At 49.6% G+C, this 23,045-nt stretch overlaps 1 protein-coding gene across 2 annotated transcripts; it reads left to right on the top strand.

The window, feature by feature from the left end:
* Window positions 1-14: 14 nt before the first annotated feature.
* GPRC5B (G protein-coupled receptor class C group 5 member B) lies at window positions 15-21,915 on the top strand. 2 transcript variants are annotated; one of them, XM_003790704.3, is made up of 4 exons: window positions 15-178; window positions 9,891-10,921; window positions 17,965-18,101; window positions 19,405-20,951. In XM_003790704.3, the coding sequence occupies exons 2-4, from the start codon at window positions 9,892-9,894 to the stop codon at window positions 19,447-19,449; spliced, it is 1,212 nt and encodes a 403-aa protein (XP_003790752.1). In that variant the 5' UTR covers window positions 15-178; window position 9,891; the 3' UTR covers window positions 19,450-20,951. The 2 variants fall into 2 exon arrangements, with proteins under 2 accessions (XP_003790752.1, XP_012661222.1); XM_012805768.2 differs by lacking the exon at window positions 19,405-20,951 and adding an exon at window positions 21,343-21,915 and having other exon boundaries at window positions 129-178.
* Window positions 21,916-23,045: the final 1,130 nt, after the last annotated feature.

Consider the following 23,045-nt stretch of genomic DNA (forward strand, 5'->3'; position numbering starts at 1 on the left):
GGGGCCATCCCGGGGCGGGGGCGGGGCGGGGGCCGCGGCAGCGGCGCGAGACAACTACGCAGTGAAGCCGGACTTGCAGGCAGGCGCGCGCGGAGCGGGAGCAGCGGCCGCCCTGCAGAGATGTGACTCGGGCCCAGGGCCAGCGGGAGCGTCGGCGCTGCGGGGCCGCGGGGGGTCGGTGAGTGTTAGCCGCGCGGAGGCGATGGGGACGCTGCGGGGACCCCAGAAACTTTTCCCGTAGTAGAATTAGGAGGATTGGGGCGCCCGCTTCTTATGCTTTTCTAAACCTCCCAGGCCCCCTCCCAAGGAGTTCTGCTGGGAGACATGCGGGGTCAGGCGAAGAGAACCACAGTGCGGCGGGAGGGGAGTGCAGAGGAGGGGAGAGGCAGCGGACTTTTCCCCGGGGGTGGGGGGAGGGCCGTATTGGACCCGGCAGAGAGCCAAGTCCTGGAGGAGGGTCGGGGGCGACCCCAGGTAAAGGGTAGCTGGCAGCGTAAAGGAGTCCAGCCATACCCGAGTGACTCGTCGTGTACTAGGAGCCGGGGGCAGGTCCTGGGGCCGCGTGGCCAGAGGGTGGGGGGGCTGACCATGGACCTGGAAGACGGAGACGGGGGCACAAGGGTCGGACTTGGGGGTAGCAGCCGCACCTGCCGCAGGGGCTGGGGGTCAGGCTCGCAGCCGGCCGTGGCTCTGCATTACCCAGCTGTGGAGAGGAGAGAGGAGGACGCTGCGGGGAGAAAAGCAGGGCTGAGATCTGGGCTGAGGGATGGGGGGGCTGCATACAATGGCAGGGGAGGGGTGGGGTTTCTGCTCCTGACACAGAGCACTTGGACCTCTGGGAGAGGCGACTGGGCCAGGGGAGGGGGGAAAGAAGAACTATCCCTGTGATGTGGCCTCTTTCCTTGGGGGACATGGGCTTCCAGCCCCACCAGGACCGCACACATCCCGGGGTATATACTGCCTGGGCGGACAGGGGAGTGCACGGGAGGAACCCGCTCCCGCCTTGGCTCCCTGGATGGGGGGGAAACACCGACCTTGCCCCAGAGGTCTCCCAGCCCCAAGAGTTCATTCCCGGTCCTTGCTCTGTCACGCCCAGGCCTAGCCAGTTCCCCCTTCACGTCCCTCATTCGCTAAGGGGGCGGCTCCTTGGAACGCGGACAAAGGCCCCTGGAGTGTGGCGGGCAGCGGCGTCCCTGCCTGGGGCCCCAGCCCACGCGCCACATTGGCTGCCCAACTGCACCAGGCTGGGGGGCACCTGAGCGGAGTCCAGGAAGCACAGGGGGACCCCGCAAATGCATGCAAAGTGGAGAGGGGAGGGATCTGGCACAAAAATTCCCGCACTGCAGCCAAAGAACCTTAATTCAGAAGTTTGTTAGTGGAGACTAGGGGCTTGTGGAGCTTCCAGACTTTGAGTTAAACTGCATGCAAATGACATGTAAATAGAATGCAAATTGGCATCTGTTGGTTGGAAACTCTCCCGGCCAGTTTTGTATCTAGTCTGTGGAGTGAACGCAGCTTCCTATCTGCTCCCTGCTCTGAGTCTGAAAAGGGGTCAGCTGAGTTGGAGAAGGAAGGGGGGGGTGGGGAGCGCCATTTGGGACAGAGGCAGCAAGACCTGCGGTTTTGTTAGAAAGATAAGCCCCACATCTGCATTGGTTAATTTGAGTTTTGAATCAATGCGCAAGTCACAGAACTGGGTGCTGGGGAACAACCTTGTATAAAAGGGACAGGCCTCTGCTCTGAGAGGATGGGGAAGGTGAGTGGACAAACACTAACCCGGCAAGTAAATAACAGCAAATAGGTAGGTAACATCCAATTGAGATAAGAGCCAACGGGAAAATAAAACAGTAAGGGAAAGTGCACCTGAGAACTGACTTGAAGCCGGGCAAGGTGAGGGGCCTGCAGCTGGGGGATCTCGGGAGGTCAGAGCCAGGAAGAGCGCACTGCCAGTGCAGAGGCTTAGAGAACTGAACAAAGACCATTGTGGCTGGGCCTGTAGACAGATTTGCGGGTGGGGTGGGATGGGGGGGCCAGAAACCAGCTAGATCACAATCTTTTGGATGGTGGAAAGGTGTTTAAGATTTATTCTGCTTGGACCAGTGAGCCCTTGGAGGGTTTTGAGCGGCAAGTCATGGGATCTGATTTTTAAAAGCTCCCCTGACCTCTACAAAAGAAAGCAGCTCCCTTTCCATTCTGCCTATAGGGACAGCAATGCCTCCAAGGGGCTCCATTCAGCCTGTGGGGACCGCTTTAAGCCTGTCCAGCCCTGTGAGGTGACTGGAAGAGGGCCTCAGGGTTTAAAATCCACTGCCCATTTTCCAGCAATTCTTACCATAACCAACCCTACGGAGAGCCCCCCACCGCTATCCTCCCCTCCCCAAGCACTCTGGCTTTGCAGGACTTCCTGGGGGTTCCATGTTAGTCACATTTTCTCCTCAGAATAAGAACCCCAGAGAGGAGCCATCTACTCGGTAAGGGCAGCCCGGGATGTAATTTGCATTTAAATGATGGCTTTTATTTACAGGGATGGAGCTGCTTTGCATATTCATGTATCGGGGAGCCTGTGTTCTTGTTTACTAACCTAGGAGGGTTTTTTTTTTAATTTGAAAGGCCCCAAATAGGCCACGGTCTAATCAGCATTGAGAAATTAAGATTCTGAGATCCCACAACATGGAAAAGATATCAGAGGATGAGATATGTGGGTCTGGGAAAGTGTTTGATGTCAGGAAACCTTGTAACAGTCTAATCTCTATGAGCAGGAAATGCACCAGTGGGCTGGGACTCGAGTGTAACGCTAGCATGCGTGGGGAGAGGGCTCTACAGCCCCATTCTGGGCCTCTGTCTGGTGTGGGGGGAGTCAGAACAGCAGTGCAGTGGAAAGACCTTGGGGTCAGGAGCTGGGAGAAATGAATTCTATTCCCGGGTTGACCTTAACTCCCAGTAAGTCTCTGCCCAAAGCTGCTTCACCTCTCAGCGTTCATTGTCCCAACAGGGCAGTGAAAATCTTGATTGTCTTTTTAACAAATCCATACCTAATGCTTACTCTGTGTCAGGTTCCAAACTGAATATTTTTCATCCTTTTCCCACCGGCCTCCTGAAGACACACTATAATGATCCCCATTTAAAGATGAAGAGACCGAGGTTCAGAGAGGTTAAGGAATGCCCTGTATCACACAGTTCTGTCTGACTCCACTCCCAAGGAGTCTGATAAGAGTGTGAACTCTGTGCCAGATGTTTATCTGCGTACTGAACAGGGGCTAAGACCCCCCTCCCCCAGTCAACTCATTTTCTCTTCTATGTTCCAGTGCCTCATCTTTAGAGAAGGTAGGTTTAGATGCCTCTGAGCTGCCAGGCCTGGGAGGACATGTGCTGGGCTGGGAGGGAACCCAGGGCAGAGGTGGGAGCAAGGCCAGGCAGAATGGTTTGTTCCAGAATGGTTTTATATATTTTGTTTCTCTTTTCCCAAGGGTACATGGGAAGATGGGGGATGCAGGTTCCGAGAGAATGGCTGGCATCTAGTCTCTAGATGTCCTGGCTCTGACTCCACAAGAGAGATGCCTGGTTCAGGAAATCCCAAGGTCCTCCGTCCTGAGTTCTACCTTCACAGCAAGGTCCCCACTTACAGCACCTGCGATTGATAGCAGAGAGTTTGGGGGTCCCCAGGGCAGACCACCCTCACTGGCATTTCCCTTTCAAGCCACCTCAGGGACGTCTTTGGTTGGGGTGTGATGGGGGAGGCTGGAAACTGTGAGCCCCTGAATTGCCACCTCCATTGCAACTGCCCTTCCTAGAAAAATTGGTTTCAAAAGAGTTCACCACCTTAGGCAAGGGAGCATTTGCCAATCTTTATTTATTTTTAACTTTTTATTTTTTTTTGAGACAGAGTCTCACTTTGTTGCCCTTGGTAGAGTGCTGTGACATCATAGCTCACAGCAACCTCAAATTCTTGGGCTCAAGTGAGTCTCATGCCTCACCCTCCCAAGTAGCTGGGACTACAGGTGCCCACCACAACGCTCGGCTATTTTTAGAAACAAGGTCTCGCTCTGGCTCTGGCTGGTCTCAAACCTGTGAGCTCAGGCAATCGGCTCGCTTCATTTGGCCTCCCAGAGTGCTAGGATTACAAGTATGAGCCACTGCACCCAGCCTGTTTACTACTTAGTGGACACTTTACTGTGTTAACTAACTGTCCTAAACCATAATTGTTAAGTATTTTAATCCTCACCACAACCATGCTGTGAGTACTATTATCACCTCCAGTTTGTAGATGAGAAAACTGAGGCAAGACAGGTTAAATCAGCTGCCCAGGGTCACAAGGTTCTACCAAGTGGCCCAGGGGCAGGACTTGAAGTTGGGAGGTCTGATTCCGAAGTTCACATCAAGGTAGGAGCAGGGCCAGGAGAGCCAGCCTTGTGTGTGGCCTCCAGGCATGTCTTGTCCTTCTCATGCAAGGAATCCTGCCTGCCTGTGTTCAAACTTTCCAGCCTCTGCAGGCCCTGGTGCAGATAAGGAGAGTGTGCTGCTTCTCCTTGGCGGAGTGTGTGTGTGTTGCAGTAAATTTAAGAGCATCTGAGTGAGTCACATTTTTTGGAGGCTGGCTGACAGCAAGGGTAATTAGTATGAGAGCCGAGTCTTGTGTGTTCGTTCACATTTATTCATTACTCCTTTTGAGGCCGCATGCCTGCATCCCACGGGTTTGTTGCCATATATTCATCCCCTCCCAGTCAGCCCTGCCTCCAGGCTGACTTGAAACCTCTAATCTGGTATTGTTCCGCTCAGGCTTCCTGTGGAGCTGCCAGGCTCTTGGGGGTGGGAGACTCCAGGTGGCTAACTTAGCAGGATGGAGGCCTACTTGAGAGTGGGCAGCTGCTCAGGAGTGGGAATCACCTGTCAGGAACTGGGATGGGGAGGTGGAAGGAGCCTGGGCTGTGGGTCCTGGTCCTCTGCTGTATATGTCCTTGTTTATCCAGTCTCAGTGCAGCAAGCGTCCCACCCGCAGGGCTTGTGGAAACACAGGTGGTGGGACCCAGCCCCTGAGAATCTGTGTTTCTAACAAGCTCCCTAAACTGCTCTTGCCAGGCCAAATGCCAGACTTTTTTTTTTTTTTTTTTTGAGATTAGGGTCTCGCTTTGTTGCCTGTGCTAGAGTGCAGTGGCATTATCACAGCTCACTGCAACCTCAAATTCCTAGGCTTGAGGGATTCTCCTGCCTCAGCCTCCCAAGTAGCTGGGACCACAGGCGCCCGCCACAACACTTCGCTATTTTTTTTGGTTGCAGCCGTCGTTGTTTGGCGGGCCTGGGCTGGATTCAAACCCACCACCTTAGGTGTATGTGGCTGGCACCTTAGCCACTTGAGCCACAGGAACTGAGCCGCCTAGGCTGGTCTTAAACTCCTGGCCTCCTAGAGTGCCAGGGTTACAGGTGTGAGCCACCATGCCCAGCCCTGAGTACCTGAGTTTGTCTTTAAGCCTCTCAGATCTTGGCTCGGCGCCCATAGCTCAAGCGGCAGGCCCAAGCTCGAGCTGGCAGGTTCAAATCCAGTCCGAGCCTGCCAAACAACAATGACAACTATAACCAAAAAATAGCCGGGCATTGTGGCAGGCACCTGTAGTCACAGCTACTTGAGAGGCTGAGATACGAGAATCACTTAAGCCCAGGAGTTGGAGGTGGCTGTGAGCTGTGATGCTATAGCACTCTACCCAGGGGGACAGCTCGACACTCTGTCTCAAAAAAAACCTCTTGGATCTTCAGTTTCTTTCTCTATAAATGGGAATGAGAACATTTGCCCTTCCGGGGTGGTGTGAGGTTTGAAGACCCTATTTATCAGTTCATTCATTGAGTGACTGGATCAAGGGCCCTGTCCACGTGCCAGGCACTGGGGAATTGGCGTGGAACAAGACAGACAAGGTCCTGGGCATGGGGTGGAAGTAGATGGTGAGGAACAGACCAAAAATGTAATAAAATAATTAAAAATTGTGGCACATGCTGCAAAGACAACAAAGTATTGGCACGGACCCTAACAGGGCCAGGGAGAACTTAATTTAGAGAGAATGGCCAGCAAAAAAGCTCACCAAGTGACAGTTGTAAAGCCTCAGTCTGAAGAGCTAAGAAACGATAGTACAATTGTTTGTCTCATGACTCCACCTCTTTCGAGCAATGTGACCTGTGACCTTGGACAAGCCTACTGACCTCCTAGTACCACAGTTTTATCTCCTGCAAGGTGGGGATGGTCATAATACTTGATTCATCGGGGTTATTATACAGGTTATTCGATGTGATGTGCAAGAGTGTGCCTGGAACACAGGCGGCCTGTGAGAGTTGACAGTTACCTGCTGTTGTGGCTACTGGAGTAATAGACAACTCTGCAAGGCAGTTCTGCATCCCCCCCGACATCCTAGTTGAGCCTGCCTCAGCTTCATTCTGTGAGCAGGTGTGGAAAACCACCTCCCCAACCATCCTGGATGTTGTTCTACAGAGTGGGGCTGCTGTCACCTCATGGGTGCATCCTTACAATAATTAAGACCCATTTGAAACACCTGGACCCCCACAACTATCCCTGGCTGCCATCAGTAGCATCTACATGCTCAGATGTTGGGTAGACAGGATTTCCTGGAAGAAGGAGGCCGTGAGATGCGGGAAGAATATTAGAACCGCTTTGGTGGCAAGTGACAGAAACTCAGCTCAAACTGGCTTAATCCAAACAAAGGGAACTTGATGGGCTGGTGGTACGGCAGAGACCAGTGCATGCTTTAGGAATGGACGAATCCAGCTGTTCGGTGCAGTAGGGCTCTGGGTCAACTTTGCTGTCAGACAGGTTCTCCCTGTGGTGGCAGATGTGCTCTTCTCCAGCATCAGGCCTCTATCCTTATAGCTTAATCAACCCCTGCAGAAAGGGGAGACCTCGTTCCAGTTAGGGTAAGCAGCAGTCCCATGGCTCATTCTCATGGGTCTGGCTCATATCATGTGCCTGTCCACGAACCAGTCACTGTGGTCAAAGGGTAGGTAGGATAAATGCTCTGTCTGGCCAGGCCTGGGCCTTGGGAGTTGGTGCTCAAGGTAGCTCTCCAAAGGAAAACCAGGAGCTCTTTCTGGAAATAGGAGAACCGGATGCTGAGCAACAAAAACAACAGCTGTCCCGGAAAGAGCAGAGGGTTCCACCCTATGGGATGAAAGGAGAAAGCAAGAGTGTATCCATTTCCCGGGTCAGAGAGGAGCCCTGGACCAAGGCCACAGGGTACACTGGCAGAAGCATGGTCACTATCCTGGTGTTCCCATCATCCCCCCAGGTTTCTGTTGTAGTTGGAGAGCCACGGAGGGTAGGGAAGGAGCTGGAAAAACAAAGTCTCAGTTTGCAGGCAGGCTTAGAAAGAGGAGATGCAGGCTAAGTTCTTATCCTGGCAGGATGGGGGGGGCACGACCCTGCAGTAGAGGGGCCTGCCTGGTTCAGTGCTGTCCTGGAGTGTTCAAACCAGCCTTTTTCAACCTTGACACTATTGACTGGATAATCAATTGACACTTTAGGGCTGGATAATCCTTTGTTGTGGTGGCTAGTCCTGTGCATTATAAGATGTAGCAGCAGCCCTCATATCTATCCACCAGATGCCATTTGCACTGACTGGTGGGCCACTTAGCAGGGCTGCTTGGATTGTTCTTTGCTGGGACTTGCTGAGAAGCCTCTTAACCGAGTTAGCCATGGATGAGATGTCTGAGGGTGTCTACCCCAGGGCCCCTCCACCACGTCAGGGACTGATGGTATTTTGTTCTGATACATCCAGTTCTTAACACCTTGATTCCCAGAACGCTTCCCGTACATCGTGATAAGCACTTCTGTCTAGGACGATGTTTTTCCAGAGGGCACTACATTGGAACATGCAACATGGGTCACATCAACAAGCGATTTTAAAATATCAAGAGATAAATACTTTAATGTGTTTGGTTTTCTTTCAAGTAGGTTGATTCAAAGCACTCAGTAAGTCAGTTAAGCAAACAACTACACAGTTAAGCACACACACAGGTGGCACTCCAGTGAGGGATGCTGCAGGGCCCCAGACAGTGCTGGGCTGCAGGCTGTTGTTGACATCTGGGGGTGCATTCTCACCCCTTAATGTGCCTGAGAGGATGCTGGGATGCTTGTTTAAGGAGCACCTCTTAGCACAGTGCCCTTTGTGCCAAGCCTGCCTCCTCTCATCTGTAGGCAAAAGACGCAAGCCCTACAACACCAGGCAGCTTCTGCTTCAGCAGCATCAATAATTTATGCCAGTCGAAGGCCTCACAGCCAAGGCAGGATCTGAGACACTCACGGGCCCTCCGGCAGAGAGAGGTGGTCGATACTGCATTTACTTAAGGAAGCCCCAGGGATGCTCTAGAGATACAGGGGGTGGCTGAACGCAAACCCGCAGGGGGCTGGACTAAGGCGGTAGATCTGGCTTGAGATGCCCAGAAATGAGTGTCCAGCACCGCTTCCTGGGTGGCCTTATTGAAGGCCAGGCTCCCTTCAAAACCCTGAAGCTAGTGACAGTGGTGTGGAAGACAGTTTCCCATCCTCGTCTCATTTCTTGTTCACGTGGTGTTTACTTTCTGCTGGGCACTGTGTGTAGTGCTTCAGTCTGCACTGGTGGTTCTCATCCAGGAGATTTTGCTCCCCCAGGGGACATTTGGCAATGTCTAGAGACATTCTGGGTTGTCACAGTTGGAGGAGGGGTTGCACCAGTAGGTAGAGCCCCAGATCCTGCTGAACATCTCCAGTGCACAGGACAGCCCACCACGACAAGGAATGATCCAGCCCATATGTCAGTCATGCTGAGCTTGGTCTACTGATGAACAAGAGAGACGGGCGGTGTCCTTGTCCTGTCACACACTCTTGCAATGCAGAAGGGGGGAGGGAAGGGGGGCAAAGTAAACAGAAAGAAAATGACAGATATAATTAGAGCTCAGAAAGAAGTTGACCAGAGGCTATGGTAGAGAGGGGTGGGGTGTAACCTTGGCCAAGGTCTGAGTTGATGGCCTCAAAGCTGGGGGGGAGGAGTTGGGAGGGGGGGTGCCCAAGCAGAGGGAGCTGGAGGGGCAAGAGACTTGGGTTAAGACTGTCACCAAGCCTGCTGTGTCCAGCTCACAGGGGGATAGGAAAGCAGGTGGCAGAGAGGGTCCAGCAGGCATCCCAGGAAGAGACAGACTGGGACAGAGGAGAAGGAGGCTCCTCAGATCTTTTGGAGGGGAGCGTGGAATGTGTGAGGAAGAGACAACACATGGAACTGAGGGAGACTTAACTTCTTTGGGGCATACCACGTCTGAAATGCCGGCAGCCTGTAGAGTGGGGACACTTGTAGGAGCATGGTTGTGTGATCTTGGGCAAGGGTTGTCACCTCCTGGAGACTATTTTGTCAACTGTAAAATGGAACTCATAATAGGACCTGCCTCACAGGGCATTCTGAGGACTGGTGTGAGTATTTCCCGGCCCAGAGTCACTCAGTAAATGTTAGCCTTGAGAGGTTGAAGCCAGGAGATCCCTCGCATTCTCCTAGCGCAGCACTTGGCCAGTGGCTGTCTCTGAAAATTTCATTTTATTCTCTTATTTTTTAAGAGGTCAGATGTGGCCTGGAGTCTTGAATTCAAAGACTACAAAAAAGTACACAGAGAAAGCGAGTTGAGTCTCTCTCCCTCTCTGTCCTGCAGCCACTAGCAATGATGGTTCCAAGTTGTTCCCTACGCCCAGCCAAGGGTTGCAATTAGGGGCCAAAATACCCCTGCCTAGAGTAAGGGCACCTTTTCCCAGGGGGGCCATGTGGGCTAGCAGGTTTGGAATGAGGTGGGTCTTCATCAAGAGGTAAGGAGAAGGGGAGTCTTGTAATGAATCAATCTTTCTTTCTCACATCCCCTCTTCTTGGCTTTTCTAGAATGTTCATGGTATCAGAGAGAAAGATGAGAACTCACCAGGTGCTCGCCTTCCTCCTGCTCTCCACGATCGCCTCTGTGGCCTCTGAAAACGCCAGCACGTCCCGGGGCTGCGGGCTGGACCTCCTCCCTCAGTACGTGTCCCTGTGCGACCTGGACGCCATCTGGGGCATCGTGGTGGAGGCAGTGGCCGGGGCAGGTGCCCTGATCACGCTGCTCCTGACGCTCATCCTCCTGGTGCGGCTGCCATTCATCAAGGACAAGGAGAAGAAAAGCCCCGTGGGCCTCCACTTCCTCTTCCTCCTGGGGACCCTGGGCCTCTTCGGGCTGACGTTCGCCTTCATCATCCAGGAGGACGAGACGATCTGCTCCGTGCGCCGCTTCCTCTGGGGCGTCCTCTTCGCGCTGTGCTTCTCCTGCCTGCTGAGCCAGGCATGGCGTGTGCGCAGGCTGGTGCGCCATGGCACAGGCCCAGCGGGCTGGCAGCTGGTGGGCCTGGCACTGTGCCTCATGCTGGTGCAGGTCATCATAGCCGTGGAGTGGCTGGTGCTGACCGTGCTGCGTGACACAAGGCCGGCCTGTGACTATGAGCCCATGGACTTCGTGATGGCCCTCATCTACGACATGGTACTGCTCGTGGTCACCCTGGGGCTGGCCCTCTTTACGCTGTGCGGCAAGTTCAAGAGGTGGAAGCTGAACGGGGCCTTCCTCCTCATCACGGCCTTCCTCTCTGTGCTCATCTGGGTGGCCTGGATGACCATGTACCTCTTCGGCAACATCAAGCTTCAGGAGGGAGACGCTTGGGACGACCCCACCTTGGCCATTACGCTGGCGGCCAGCGGTTGGGTCTTCGTCATCTTCCACGCCATCCCTGAGATCCACTGCACCCTCCTCCCGGCCCTGCAGGAAAACACGCCCAACTACTTCGACACGTCGCAGCCAAGGATGCGAGAGACGGCTTTCGAGGAGGACGTGCAGCTGCCGAGGACCTACATGGAGAACAAGGCCTTCTCAATGGATGAACACAATGCAGGTACAGTGGGTGCCACCTGGCTGTGTTTGGCCCCCAGGACTGTTTGTCCCAGGAAGCTTCCTCCTTCTCTGCAGTGGGGATGGGTGGTCCTGGTCCCAGGGCAGTCCTGGTGGGTTAGAGTCCACAAACATTGGTCCCTATGCTGATACCAACACAGAGATTGCTGCTGTCCCCTCCCCTGCCTCAGTCATAGTGTGTAGATTTGGGCCCTGGAGGCAGACATCTAGATTCAGATCCTGCCCCGCCGCTTCCCAGGTGTGTGGTTTTGAGCAAATGACATCACCTCTCTAAGCCTCCATTCTTTTTAAACCCTTGAAGTGGACACAATAAAAGAATGGGCTTCCTAAAGTTGTTGAGAAAAGTAACGGTGAGCATGAAGCCTCCCTGTTCCCAGTGTGTCATTTGTGCGCCTTAGCTGGGTTCCCCTAAAAGCAGAGTCAGAGATGAGGGCTCAGAGCAGGATGTTTACTTGGGAGGTTGTGCCAGCGAGGAAGAGGGCTGGGAGAATGAGATGGGGAAGGCAGAAACGCCAGAATAAGGGCATTCATGAGGCAGTTACTGCTATGGGCAGCTGGGGCTCGATTCCGCTGGGAACCCTCTGAGGACACACGTAGAATGAGCCTCACAATAGGCCTAGGAAGGACAGGAGGCCAGGGCGTCTGTCCACCAACTCCTGTTTCCCACTGTCATTAACAGCCCACATAACTCATGAATGGGCTGAATGAGTTCCACTGGATTCCATGGAATAAAAACAGCGATGTGGTGGGCACTGGTAATGACATTGGGTACCCAGGACTGTCATTGCTCTGGCAGGATCCAGGGGTGGTATACCTAAAGGATCGGTTACAGGCACCAAATCCCCTGCTACTGTGCTTGGGAAGGATCTCTTAGAATCATCGCGTGAAGGGAGTCAGATTCCCAGCACTCAAGATTAAATAAAATTACCTTTTCTTAGTTACTTGAAGCTGCATCAGGGGCTACAACAACTAACAGTAGCAATAATGATTATCTGGTAGAGTCACTGTTTGTTGAGCACTAACCATGTGCCAGGCACTACCCTGTCTTTAACCTGCGTTATCTCATCAGTCTTCACCACCACCTGACACTCCATATCTTATAGATGAATAAATGGAGGCTCTTAAGAAATTAAGTGACTTGCCCAGGGATGTAAGCTAGGAGGTGGCCCCTTCCAGATTGTCACAATTCCCTCTTCAGCGACTTCCACCCAGGGGCCTGGTGCTCAGGCACTGGACGTACAACCTGGTCAGCCTCGCTGGGTCAAGTGCTCAGGCCAGGAGTGCAGCCTGCCCACACCTGGGGGAGCACAACAAACCATCATATCCTTTGCAGCTGTCCCCATCCCTTCCTCCCATCAGGAAGTACCTGCTGTCCTCTGCACCCCTCCCCCTGGGCACACTCACAGGAGGGAACTCCAGTGTGGACAGGGTTGGAAATTCCCATGTGGCCTTTATCAGAGTTGCTCTCTTCTTACCAGAAAGTTCCAGCATGGGTTTGTCGAGAGGTTTGGCCAGGACGGCAGCCCAGCTGGAAGGCTGGCTCCCTGGGGTGCCAGAAGATAGAGCTGAAATAGAGATCAGCTCTGGGAGCCCACAGCATCCTGGAGGACCCATCCTTTTGCCATCTCCTCCTGGAGAGGACCTTCTTTTCTGAGACCCATGGACTCCCATGGAATCTAAAATGAATGCAAAATTTTGTCCAGGAAAATTCTCACAGAACTTGTGTCCCCCAAAAGGTTAAGAACCAGTGTTGTTGAATGAGATGTTGTATTTCCTTGCAGTAAAACCAAGATCCCAGGGCAGCACCTATAGCTCAGTAGCTAGGGTGCCGGCCACATGCACTAAGGCTGATTGACTCAAACCCAGCCTGGATCAGCTAAACAACAATGACAACTGCAACAAAAAAATAGCTTGGGATTGTGGCAGGCACCTATAGTCCCAGCTACTTGGGAGGCTAAGGCAAGAAGATCACTTAAGCTCAAAAGTTTGAGGTTGCTGTGAGCTGTGACGCCATAGCACTCTACTGAGAGTGACATAATGAGACATTGTCTCAAAAAAAAAAACAAACCAAGATGCCAAAATTACTCAAATATTATGGTCTTTAAAGTTAAGAATAACTAACCTTTGTTAGGTGCTGACCATGGGCCAGGTACTGTTCTGAGGATTTTAGTGGCTATCTCACTTAAGCCCTACAATAACTCCCAGAGATCTGTTTTACAGACAGGAGACTGAGGCGCAGAGACGCTTAGCAACTTGCCTAAGAGACAGAACCAGGGTTTGAACCCAGGCAGGCTGGATCCAGAGCTTACAGGCTTAGCCCCCTTCCTCTTCTAATAATCACCCATTAGTTGATTTATTGTCTCAGGACAACTCTGTGCATTTGGCAAGATAAGGGTGATCAGACTCATTTTACAGCAGGAGGAACTGAGGGCCAGGGATGTCAGGCAACTTGTTCAAACTCATAAAGTACACAGCAGAGCAGGGAGGGGCAAAGTTGGGTTTCTGAATCCCATTACACACACTCTTGTAGAAATGCAGCCAGTACTTCACATCCACAGAAGGGCCAGAGACCCACAGGGTGTGGAACCCACGTTGGTACTGACAGGATCCATGCTTGTACAGGGGATGATGGAGGGTTTGAGAGGTGCCCTACACCCCCATCTTCCTCACAGTGGCTTCATGCTCTGACATGTTCCAAGACCAAGTAAGTTACCCTCCTTCCATCCCCTCTTTCTTTCCCAAAGCTTTCTTTCCCAAATACTTCTATTATTCCTTTCTCGTGGTAAGGGAGCAACAATAACGATGTAGAATCAGCAAGAAACCATGCAGGCTAAGCCAGTAAAAATAAGAAAAATTGTTTGAAATCCCCTTGCCAAAGGCATCTACTGCCAACGGTTTGCTCCCATCTTGCCAAACATCTCACACACACATGACATGACGCTGCGGTTCTTAACCTGGCCACACGGTACAGTCACCTGTGCTACTTGAAAAAATTACCAGTGCCTAGCCCCTCACTCTGCTGCTTAAGTCTGAGTTTGGGAGTAGGTGTTTTTTAGGCTCCCAAGGGATTCTAAGGTGTACCCATGTTGACACCCCTGGTCTAAGTGGGGGGTCTTTGGTGTGCTTGCTGAAGTCAGCGTCGTGGAGGCCCTGCCAGGTCAGTGACTGCAGACCTACAGTATGCTAAGGAGGCAGAGCTTCCCATTAGGCACCTTAATTTAGTTTTCTGATCTTTAGCTGTGGAGTATTCCACTTCACTTTGGCTTTCCACAATAAACAATGCTGCAGTGAACATTCTTACGCGTTCATCTTTGGGCTTTTGATTAAACTTCTTGCAAAAAATATTCCTAAATGTGGGTTGAAGAGTCTGCCCTCAAAAGTTTGATATGGTGAGTCCTCAATTAACATCGTCAATAGGTTTTAGGAAACTTCAAGCGAAACAACATAAAACAAAGCCAATTTTTTTTTCTCATCAACTTCATAACCAGACAACATTATTCATGGACCCTACTGTATGTTGTTTCGCTTAAAGTCACAGTTTTCAAGAACCCATCCGTGACACCGAGGGCTTACTATACGTATAGCACCCCAGAAAAGTAGAACTTACAGCAGTAAATTGATGACTGCATGACAACCTCATTTCACCTCCTCTTTAGCAACCCCGGCTGTTGTCAGACTTTTTCTTTTTCGTTTGTTTTTTTTTCCAGTATCCCGCTTTTGAATCATGCCAAATGTGTGTCCACCAAAATGCATATGGACTCAGGCAGAACAGGCCTCAGGCAAAGCCATTCCTCAGAAAGCTCATGCAGAAAGGCTGAGTTGGAGTCCTGGCTAAGGTAGCCTTTGTTCTAGAAACCCTTGGTGTGCTGGCTGGGGATCATCTGGGCACGCTTCCTGGGCGCTGAGGGAACAGCTGTTGGAGTCTTTGGTGCTGACCTCAGCCAGCTTGTATTTTAAGAATCAGGCCCCAGGAGGGGCCTTACCCTTGCTCGAATCCTTGGGTCTCATAGAATAGCCAGGCTCAGAGCTACATTGGCCTGTTTCTCTTGCATTTTAACTCTCTTGTCCAGCTGTCAGGTCCTCTTCCCTTGAGTGTCCATCCTTGACATGCTCGTGAAATGGGAAGGGTGTTCTCCAGGCTGTTTTATGGCTCTGCCAAACCCCAGCAGCCTCTGCCCCATATTTCCTTCCCCAAGAGTGCGACCCCACAGAAGTACGACTGCACCCATCTACTTATGAATAAGTATCAACAAGGCATGAGGTATGTGATAGAAGATTAAAATACACTGTTAAAATTAAAGAAGATTAATTTTAAGAAAATTAAAGAAGATTAAAATACACTATTAAAGTAGCACTTCGGATCACATCTTGGAAAGCGTTAACAAGGCACATTAAATGTTCCCCTTTCAAAGGAGCAAGAAAGCAAAGTGTTTTTTTTTTTCTGTTAGGGGCCTTGGGCTCTCAGATCTCATCAGAGCTAGGGGTTATTTAAACTGACCTTTTGCTTCCTATGGGAAGGCCCTGAGTTGGTTTTGGGGACAGGGTCAACCTGGCCTTACTTGGCAGTGTCTGTGTAAGAAAAGGCTGGCTTTCATTTCACCCAGTGGGTGAGCTGTGATTGCCCTTCAGATCTGGCTCAGGTCAGGGTAGAATTATGGTTAGTTGGGCTTCTTTAAGTAATGTGCAAATAATAAAAAGTACAATTCAAATAAGCACTAGAAAAATGAAGCAGGCTTCAAGATTGATTAGATTCAGGAGACTGAAGTAGTGACAAGATTTGGTCTCTGTCCATTATGGCAGCCCCATAGCTCCAGGCTTGCACAGAGACCCAGTGGGAAAGAGGAACATTTCCCAAGATGCCTGAACAAAAAAATCCCAGGGTTGGCTGACTGCCCTTCCCTGAGCCAATGTGATGACCTACTAGCCAGGGAGAAATAGTTGTAGCCAACACTCTAGGGTCTATGTGGCAGGGATATTCACCAGAGGAAAACCACAAATAGCTATTACAGAGGGGGGCCCTTGAGGCCAAAGTACCCTAGCCCACAGATGGACAGTAGAGCCAGTCTCTGTTGAGGAGAATGTGTTTGGAGGCATATTCCCCCAGCACAGGTGCCAGGGAAAGCCGTATTGTTTGGACTTCTCCCTGCCCTGGGCATGTCCGGCCTGGGAATGGAGAATGGTTAAGTCTGTAGACTGTGTCCCATGGCCCTGTGCAGCTTCCCGGGAATCTCACACTACTTCCTGGGAAAGGCAGCTCCTTCCCAAGCACTGAGCGAGCTGCTTGAAGCTGTGGGGATGCCAAAGCAAGGAAGGTTTTCATAAGTACCTCGGGAATATGCATCTCCCACCCTGCCTCAGTTTCTTTTATCCAATCTGAGCTGATCAGTCCTGAAAATCACTTAAATTCGAGTTGTTTCTAAGTAACTTAAGGATGGTGGTTAAAAAGTGTGGCGCCAGTGAAGGGTGAGGGTTGAGAACACATTCTCTGCCAGGGTTCGAATGCTGCTTCTGCCTCTTACCCACCGTGGAACCTCGGGCAAGTTACTTAAACTCTGTGTCCCAAGTAAAGTGGAAATAATAAAAGGACCTCTCATACTGTTAAAGTTAAATGAGTTTTTGTACAACATAGAGATAAAGATCTAAAGTGCTTACGGTGCCTGGCTCCTGGTTGGCACTCTGGACAGATTAACTATTTTACTAAGTTGATTTTGGTCCCTGCCTCAGGTAGTCTGTAGAAAACCCATGCTGTCTTGCTGCTTTTTAGCTAGAAAAGTGCCTCCTTTGGGGGAAGACTTTTAAGTGAGGTTTTTCTTAGCAAAGAAAAATTAGTACTTTCAATGAAAATAATTAAGATGCCATCTTGCAATTGAAAAAACTTTTTTTTTAAATAGTGCTTGCACTTTTTTTTTACAAAACTATCTTTTAGAATGGTTTTAAATTTCCAGAAAAATTAAGCAAGAAGTACAGGGAGTTCCCCATGCCACCGCCCACCCAGTTCATAGGCAGAGTTTCTCCTACTATTAACAACTTGGATTCCTTATACATTTGTTACAGTTGTTGAATCAATATTGATTCATTATTATTAAGTAAAGTTCATGCTTTAGAGTTCATTCTTTGTATTGCCCAATTCCTTGGGTTTTGACAAATACATCGTGATCTGCGTCTGCCCTACAGTGTCATACAGAATAGCCTTGCTGCCCTAAAAATGCCCTGAATTCTACCTATTTGCCCCTCCCCCACCCAAACCCCTGGCAATTACTAATCTCTATAGATTTGCCTTTTCCAGAACATAGAAGTTGGAATCATATAGTAGCTTTTAAACACACTGGCTTCTTCACTTAGCAATGTGCATTTAGGACTCCTCCATGTCTTTTCATATCAATTTGGTTTTCTTTACAAAAAAGGAAATTGAAATATTCTAAAAGTTCAGCGAGTAAGAAACACCAATTTTACCTACCTTTCAGAGGGAAAAAGTGCTGACAGATTTTGCCATCTTGACTTCAGGGGTCCCTTTTATTCTTGTTTATTTAGAAAGACATGTGTGGTTAGAGTCCTGCTCTGCTCGGTCACTTTCTGATGAAGATGAGTTTTAATACTACTGTGAACTTGATGTCCATGTTTAGGGCTTTCCTCCTTTCTGTGTATCCAGAAAGAGCAAGTTCTGAGTGATGGGATGTTGAATGTTACATGAATGACATTCTGTAGTGAGGAGGTCTTTTGTCAAAGGAGACCTAAGGGGCATAGAGGTACTTGTCACCCATAGCCTAGTGGGGCTAAGTGGCTGGAGGGAGGGACGCAGCCTCAGCCCTGGGCTCTATCACTGGTCTCCCAGCCCCCTGAGACCAGGCAGACTCCTAAAGGGCCTGAGAACAAAGCTCCTTTGTGACTTTTGTTTTGAATCAGGCTTGTGACAAAGGGGAGGAGCGATTGGCATGGGGGAGGACAGGGTGCCCAGAGCCCGTGGAAGAAAACAAAATTGTGTCTCTCTTTTGGTGTTGTTGTATTGCCAATCCCTTTCTCCCTCAGCTCTGCGAACAGCAGGATTTCCCAATGGCAGCTTGGGGAAAAGACCCAGTGGCAGCCTGGGGAAAAGACCCACCGCTCCGTTTAGAAGCAATGTGTATCAGCCAACCGAGATGGCCGTTGTGCTCAACGGTGGGACTGTAAGTATTAAGATGTGATGTTTTGGCAGGAAGGCTAAGAGCGTTACTGTGTGCGGGAGCAGCTTCATCTGGGACATGCTGCTCTGTGAAGGCTGCTTCCTCAGCCCGCAGAGACAGCAGCTCAAGGCCATACCCCTGCAGCTGGAATGCATGCAGTGCTTCTGTTTTTCTTCTGTCTCTGCCCCCTTTCTCCATGCACGGAAAAATCCACCTATACTTAATTAACCACCTGCAGATTCATTTGAAAGAGCCCCTATTTCTTGGGGCTCTTGCACCCAAGTGAGTTTTTCTTTATACAGGATCCCAACCAACCCCTCTCCCTGTGAGGCGACTTTTAGGAAAAGCCCAAAATGATGAACTCCCTAGCAGTTTTTGTTGACATCAATTATTTTAAGTCCCTGGGTCTCCCTTCTGTCTTAGTGCCCCAGCTTAGTACCCCCGGGGTACCCCCCACTTCCTAAGAGAAATCTTAAGGAATTGAAGCTATGACCATCCCTCAAACAGAAAAGCAGTTTGACTATCTGACGCCAAACAGACCTCCAGCAGAATTGTCATCGTTTACGTTTGCCTCCCTGGAACGACATCATTTTGTTTCTCCACCAATCCAAAGACACAACTGTCATTCCTACATTTAATTTCCAAACATAGCTACATGTTTCTTTCAGAAATGACGCATGAGCCGGTTTACATGTGTAAATTGGATCTCCATCCTTTATATCATGTGCCAATTCCATAACTCAACCTGAGCATTTTTTTTTTTAATGTGAGTTAGGGATGGTCTTTGATCTCTAAAGGGAATTTAGGTTTTCCTGGCCTTTTGAATGGTATTCAAGGCATTGGTTTGGAACAGGCTCAAAGATAAATAGAATCGCAGATTTGCATTCTTAAAACCCCCTGCCATCCACTGGGCTGCTTTATTGTCCAGGGCCAAGAAACGCCTGACTCACAAGCATTCAGCCTGTGTGTTATAATAAATATGGTTAGAAAAGGCCCCATCACTCACTTTTAAGCCCTCCTGGTTCCTTCAAGGCCAGCGTGTGTAAAAACACCCACAACTTTGAAAGTGAATGGGTTTCTGGGTAAGGAAACCTACATTCTCTAGGGGTGGATGGTTATAGAAGAGGGGAGACATGGCCTTCTCAGGAACCCCAGCAGCTAATATGCAGTGCTTGCTTCTTTTCTTGAGACTTATTATTCAGCCTATCTAGGAGAAAACATGGCACTTTGTTAATGAATTGCTTTCTGATGTTGACTTTACAAAAGCACGGAGTTCTTAGTGTGTTATCCTTATGTGTTATTCCAGATCCCAACTGCTCCGCCAAGTCACACAGGAAGACACCTCTGGTGAAAGACTTTAAGTTCCAGAGAGTAAGAATCTCTCTTACCGATTTTATTCCCTGGCTGTGACTTTCTTGAGGGAGAAATCGGTAACAGTAGCCGAACAAGGCCGCCTCACAGCCAGGAAATTTGGAGATCCCAGCCAAGGGGATTTCATGTAAATGTGAACACTGATGAACTGAAAAGCTAACACCGACTGCCCTCCCCTCCCCTGCCACACACACAGACACGTAATACCAAACCAACCTCAATCCCCGCAAACTAAAGCAAAGCTAATTGCAAATAGTGTTAGGCTGCCTCAAATATGTGGCTGGGAAGACTGTTTCATCCTTTGGGGGTAGAACAGAACCAAATCCACAGCTGGTGGGCCAGGCTGGTGTCAGCTGGATATGGGGGAGCCCCCACCCGCTGGACCCTCCCCAGCAAATGCTGGACATCAGGTGGCCCCTTGGAGATGACCATTTCGTTGAGGAGGACAAATGGGAACTTTTCCACCGGCTTGCTGGTGGTTTGCACATTTCAGGGGGTGTCAGGAGAGTTACGGAGGTTTCCAAAGCAAGGCCCAAATGAATTGTGGGGTGAGCTTTATAGCCAGTAGTGGTGAAAAGACCCTGGCATGTGCCAAAGAAGAAGAGGCTTGCTGGGCATTGAAGCGACCATCACATTTAGAAAGTGGTGACCAACTGCTGTTCCTTCTGTGGGCCTCTTGCTCTAGCACCTATGGTGAAAAAGTCCTGCCCCTCCCCTTGTAGAGCCATAGAACATTCTGGCTTGGGGCCAGATCATCTCACTCACTTCCTGTACTGAGGAATACCCCCTCCAAACCCTTGCCAAGTTTATTCCCATGTTCATTTCAAAAGCTTAGATGGGGCCACCATCTTAAAGCCCCTCTACGGGGCAGATTGGAGGGCAGGCGCCGGAGCGGTTTTCCTCCGTGATGTCCCATGGCAGGGCTTCCTGGGTGCCCTCTAGGATAAGAGATGACATCCTGCCTCTTAGCAACCAGGGGCTTCTTGGGTCTTTTCCATGAATATGGTGAAAGTTCCTGGGTGGAACAGATCACACAAGGGTTTTTTGCTGCTTTTGATGGGTGTGTGGGACATTTTTGTCTTGGTTTTCTGCAGGTTCCATGAAAATGGCCTTTTTCAAAGCCCATTGTTTCTGTCATGGTTTCCATCTGTCCTAATCAAGTCATTCCTTTATTATTTAGCATTTTGAACATCTCGGCCATCAAAAGCCCCATGTTCTCTGCACTGTTTGGCCAGCATAACCGTTAGCAGGGATTCAAAGCAAAGAGTTTTAACCTGACGGCATGGAATGTATAAACAAGGGTGGGTCCTTTGCATATACTCTAATCACTACATTGCTTTTTCTATAAAACTACCCGTAAGCCTTTAACCTTTAAAGAAAACGAAAAAGGTTAGTGTTTGGGGGTGGGGGAGAACTGACTACTTCATAAGCCAGCACATTTGAGCTGAGTATGTTTTAATAAACCTTTTGATATTTCTCAAGGCCCTGGTCTCTGCTGTGCCCCCCCCCCCTTGCAAAGCCCTGGGGAAACTAAGGTCAATCTAGCCATCCCTGTGTGGCCCTCCTGCAGGTTTCCTTAACAGCTAGTTTATTTCCTTGTGTTACCATGCATGGGGAAGAAAAAGCATGGCCCCAGAATGCCACCCCTACTTGACCTTCCGGGAAGCACCCCGCCTCTGCCCAGAGCATGTGCTTGCTTCTAGAGAATCCAATTCCAATCCTCCGCTCAAGGACCATCACTGGGTGGACTGAGGACTGGGGGCTGGAATGGGGAAGTTGCATGCAGACCCAGTATTATGAAAAGAAAAATAATCTCCATACACCTTGGTTCAGTGCAGTTAAAAAACGACAGTGTTACACATTCTTGTGCCAGGAGATGGTTGCTCACCCCTGCTCTCTGGAGTCCTTTGGAGCTTTCTGATACCATTCGTGGGATGGAGTGATTCACATGATCGTTTTTCTCTCTAAGTTCTTTGTTGTCCAACTGAGTAAGGTGAGCACAGCATAACTGGCTGCCAGAGGCAGTGTTTCCCCACCATAAAAACAGAACCATCTTTGAGCCAATAGAAACTTCACTTAATGAGATCATTTTCCCCCTTTTTAAATCTAATACATTTTTGCTGCTTCTGGGTTTTGTTTTATTGCGACTTTAAGGTTGAGAGTGGGCTGAATGCCTTCACAATGGGGACAGAAGCGAGAGTAAGGGAAGAAGGGAGAGGGCAGCTCATTGACTTCACCTGAAAAGTACCAAGAAGCATCTCTGCCAAGAGACTGTGGCAGCCGGCTGCCTGCATGGAGCGAAGTTTAAAGTCAAAATTAAATGGCACCTCTGTTTAAGATCTGTTTGTGTAAATAAGACTTGTCTGGGGGAAATGACCTGGAAGGAGAGCATCTCTGATCAAAATCCCTCATTGTAAGCACAAATCGTTCCATGTCTGGTTATTAAAATCGCTTTGGGACTATAACAGCCACTCTTGTCCCCCTTTTTAATAGAAAGTTGTCGTTCCATCCTGGGTTTCTCCACTGGAGATGGAGGGTGGGGGAAAAGGGAATCAGATCTGACAGTTTACAAACTGGGAATTTATGTGCGTCTCAAGGGGTTCCAGGGTTGAGGATCCGGTGGTTGGAAGCTGAGTGCCTGGTGATTTTCTTCTTTAGCACAGATGCTGTCAGGGCCCATCAAACAGGCGAGAAGTGGGGGTGGTGTTCTTGGGTGGCCAAGGCTGAGTTGACCGCCTCAGGCTGAACCCCAAACTGAAAGGGAGCATTGTGGCTTTTATAATCCAATGATGCAATGATTCTACCAGCTTACAGGAGTTCTCAGCAGGTGCTTTTTATTAATTAATGAAGAGCTCTGGCTCATTTTTGATAGATAATATATATTTATTAAATGCATTAATGTGTGTTTTATAATGTACCTTTATCTTCCCCTGGCTGACTGTTGCATACTTAAAAAAAAAATCGTTAAAGACATTTCGAGACAATCAATGTATACCATAAATGACTATATAAATATCACAAATTTAAAAGGTTGTAAAGCATGGGCAGATAGGTTTTATTTTCAAAACGCTGTTCTTAACACAAAAATAAAAGCTTTACTACTTACTTAAGATGCGTGGTAGTTGTCAAAACAACTCACTGCAACTATTAGGCTTTTAGATTTGCCCTGAGGCTGAATCTGTGGCATTTTGAATGGAAGAATCTAAGTTAATGGCAAACCACAGAACAAATGAGGGTAATAAGTTAATTTACCCTTCAAAGTGGGAATTTTTTATACTTTGGGCCTAGGCAACAAAACTCCTTTGTTACTGACATCTGGGTTAAATGTCTCATTTTGTTGGGCTTGCAATAAGTCAAGGTCTGGTCTCCTTTGGAAATGATCATAAGCAATAATGTCTTCTTTATAAAAAGAGTAGTCACCAGATAAACGTAAAACCCAGTTCAGAGGTTTGGGACTTAATGAGACTATGGATCTTTGCAAAAGCAGCCCAAGGTGGGAAAACTGGTAGGAAGAGCACTTCAGCATCTCCTGGGACTAGAGTTCATCATTGTACATTTTAACAGCAGGTGATGTAG

This window comes from Otolemur garnettii, unplaced genomic scaffold (assembly GCF_000181295.1).
Source record: "Otolemur garnettii isolate 467f Iridium unplaced genomic scaffold, OtoGar3 scaffold00044, whole genome shotgun sequence".
Taxonomy (NCBI): Eukaryota; Metazoa; Chordata; class Mammalia; order Primates; family Galagidae; genus Otolemur; species Otolemur garnettii.

Bases quoted from the DNA above. Each gene is read 5' to 3' on its own strand.
- GPRC5B (XM_012805768.2), top strand. From the start codon at position 9,892: ATGTTCATGGTATCAGAGAGAAAGATGAGAACTCACCAGGTGCTCGCC. The intron at 10,922-17,964 runs GTACAGTGGGTG...TTTCTCCCTCAG, and splicing joins AATGGATGAACACAATGCAG to CTCTGCGAACAGCAGGATTT. The intron at 18,102-21,342 runs GTAAGTATTAAG...TTCTTGTGCCAG, and splicing joins TTGTGCTCAACGGTGGGACT to GAGATGGTTGCTCACCCCTG.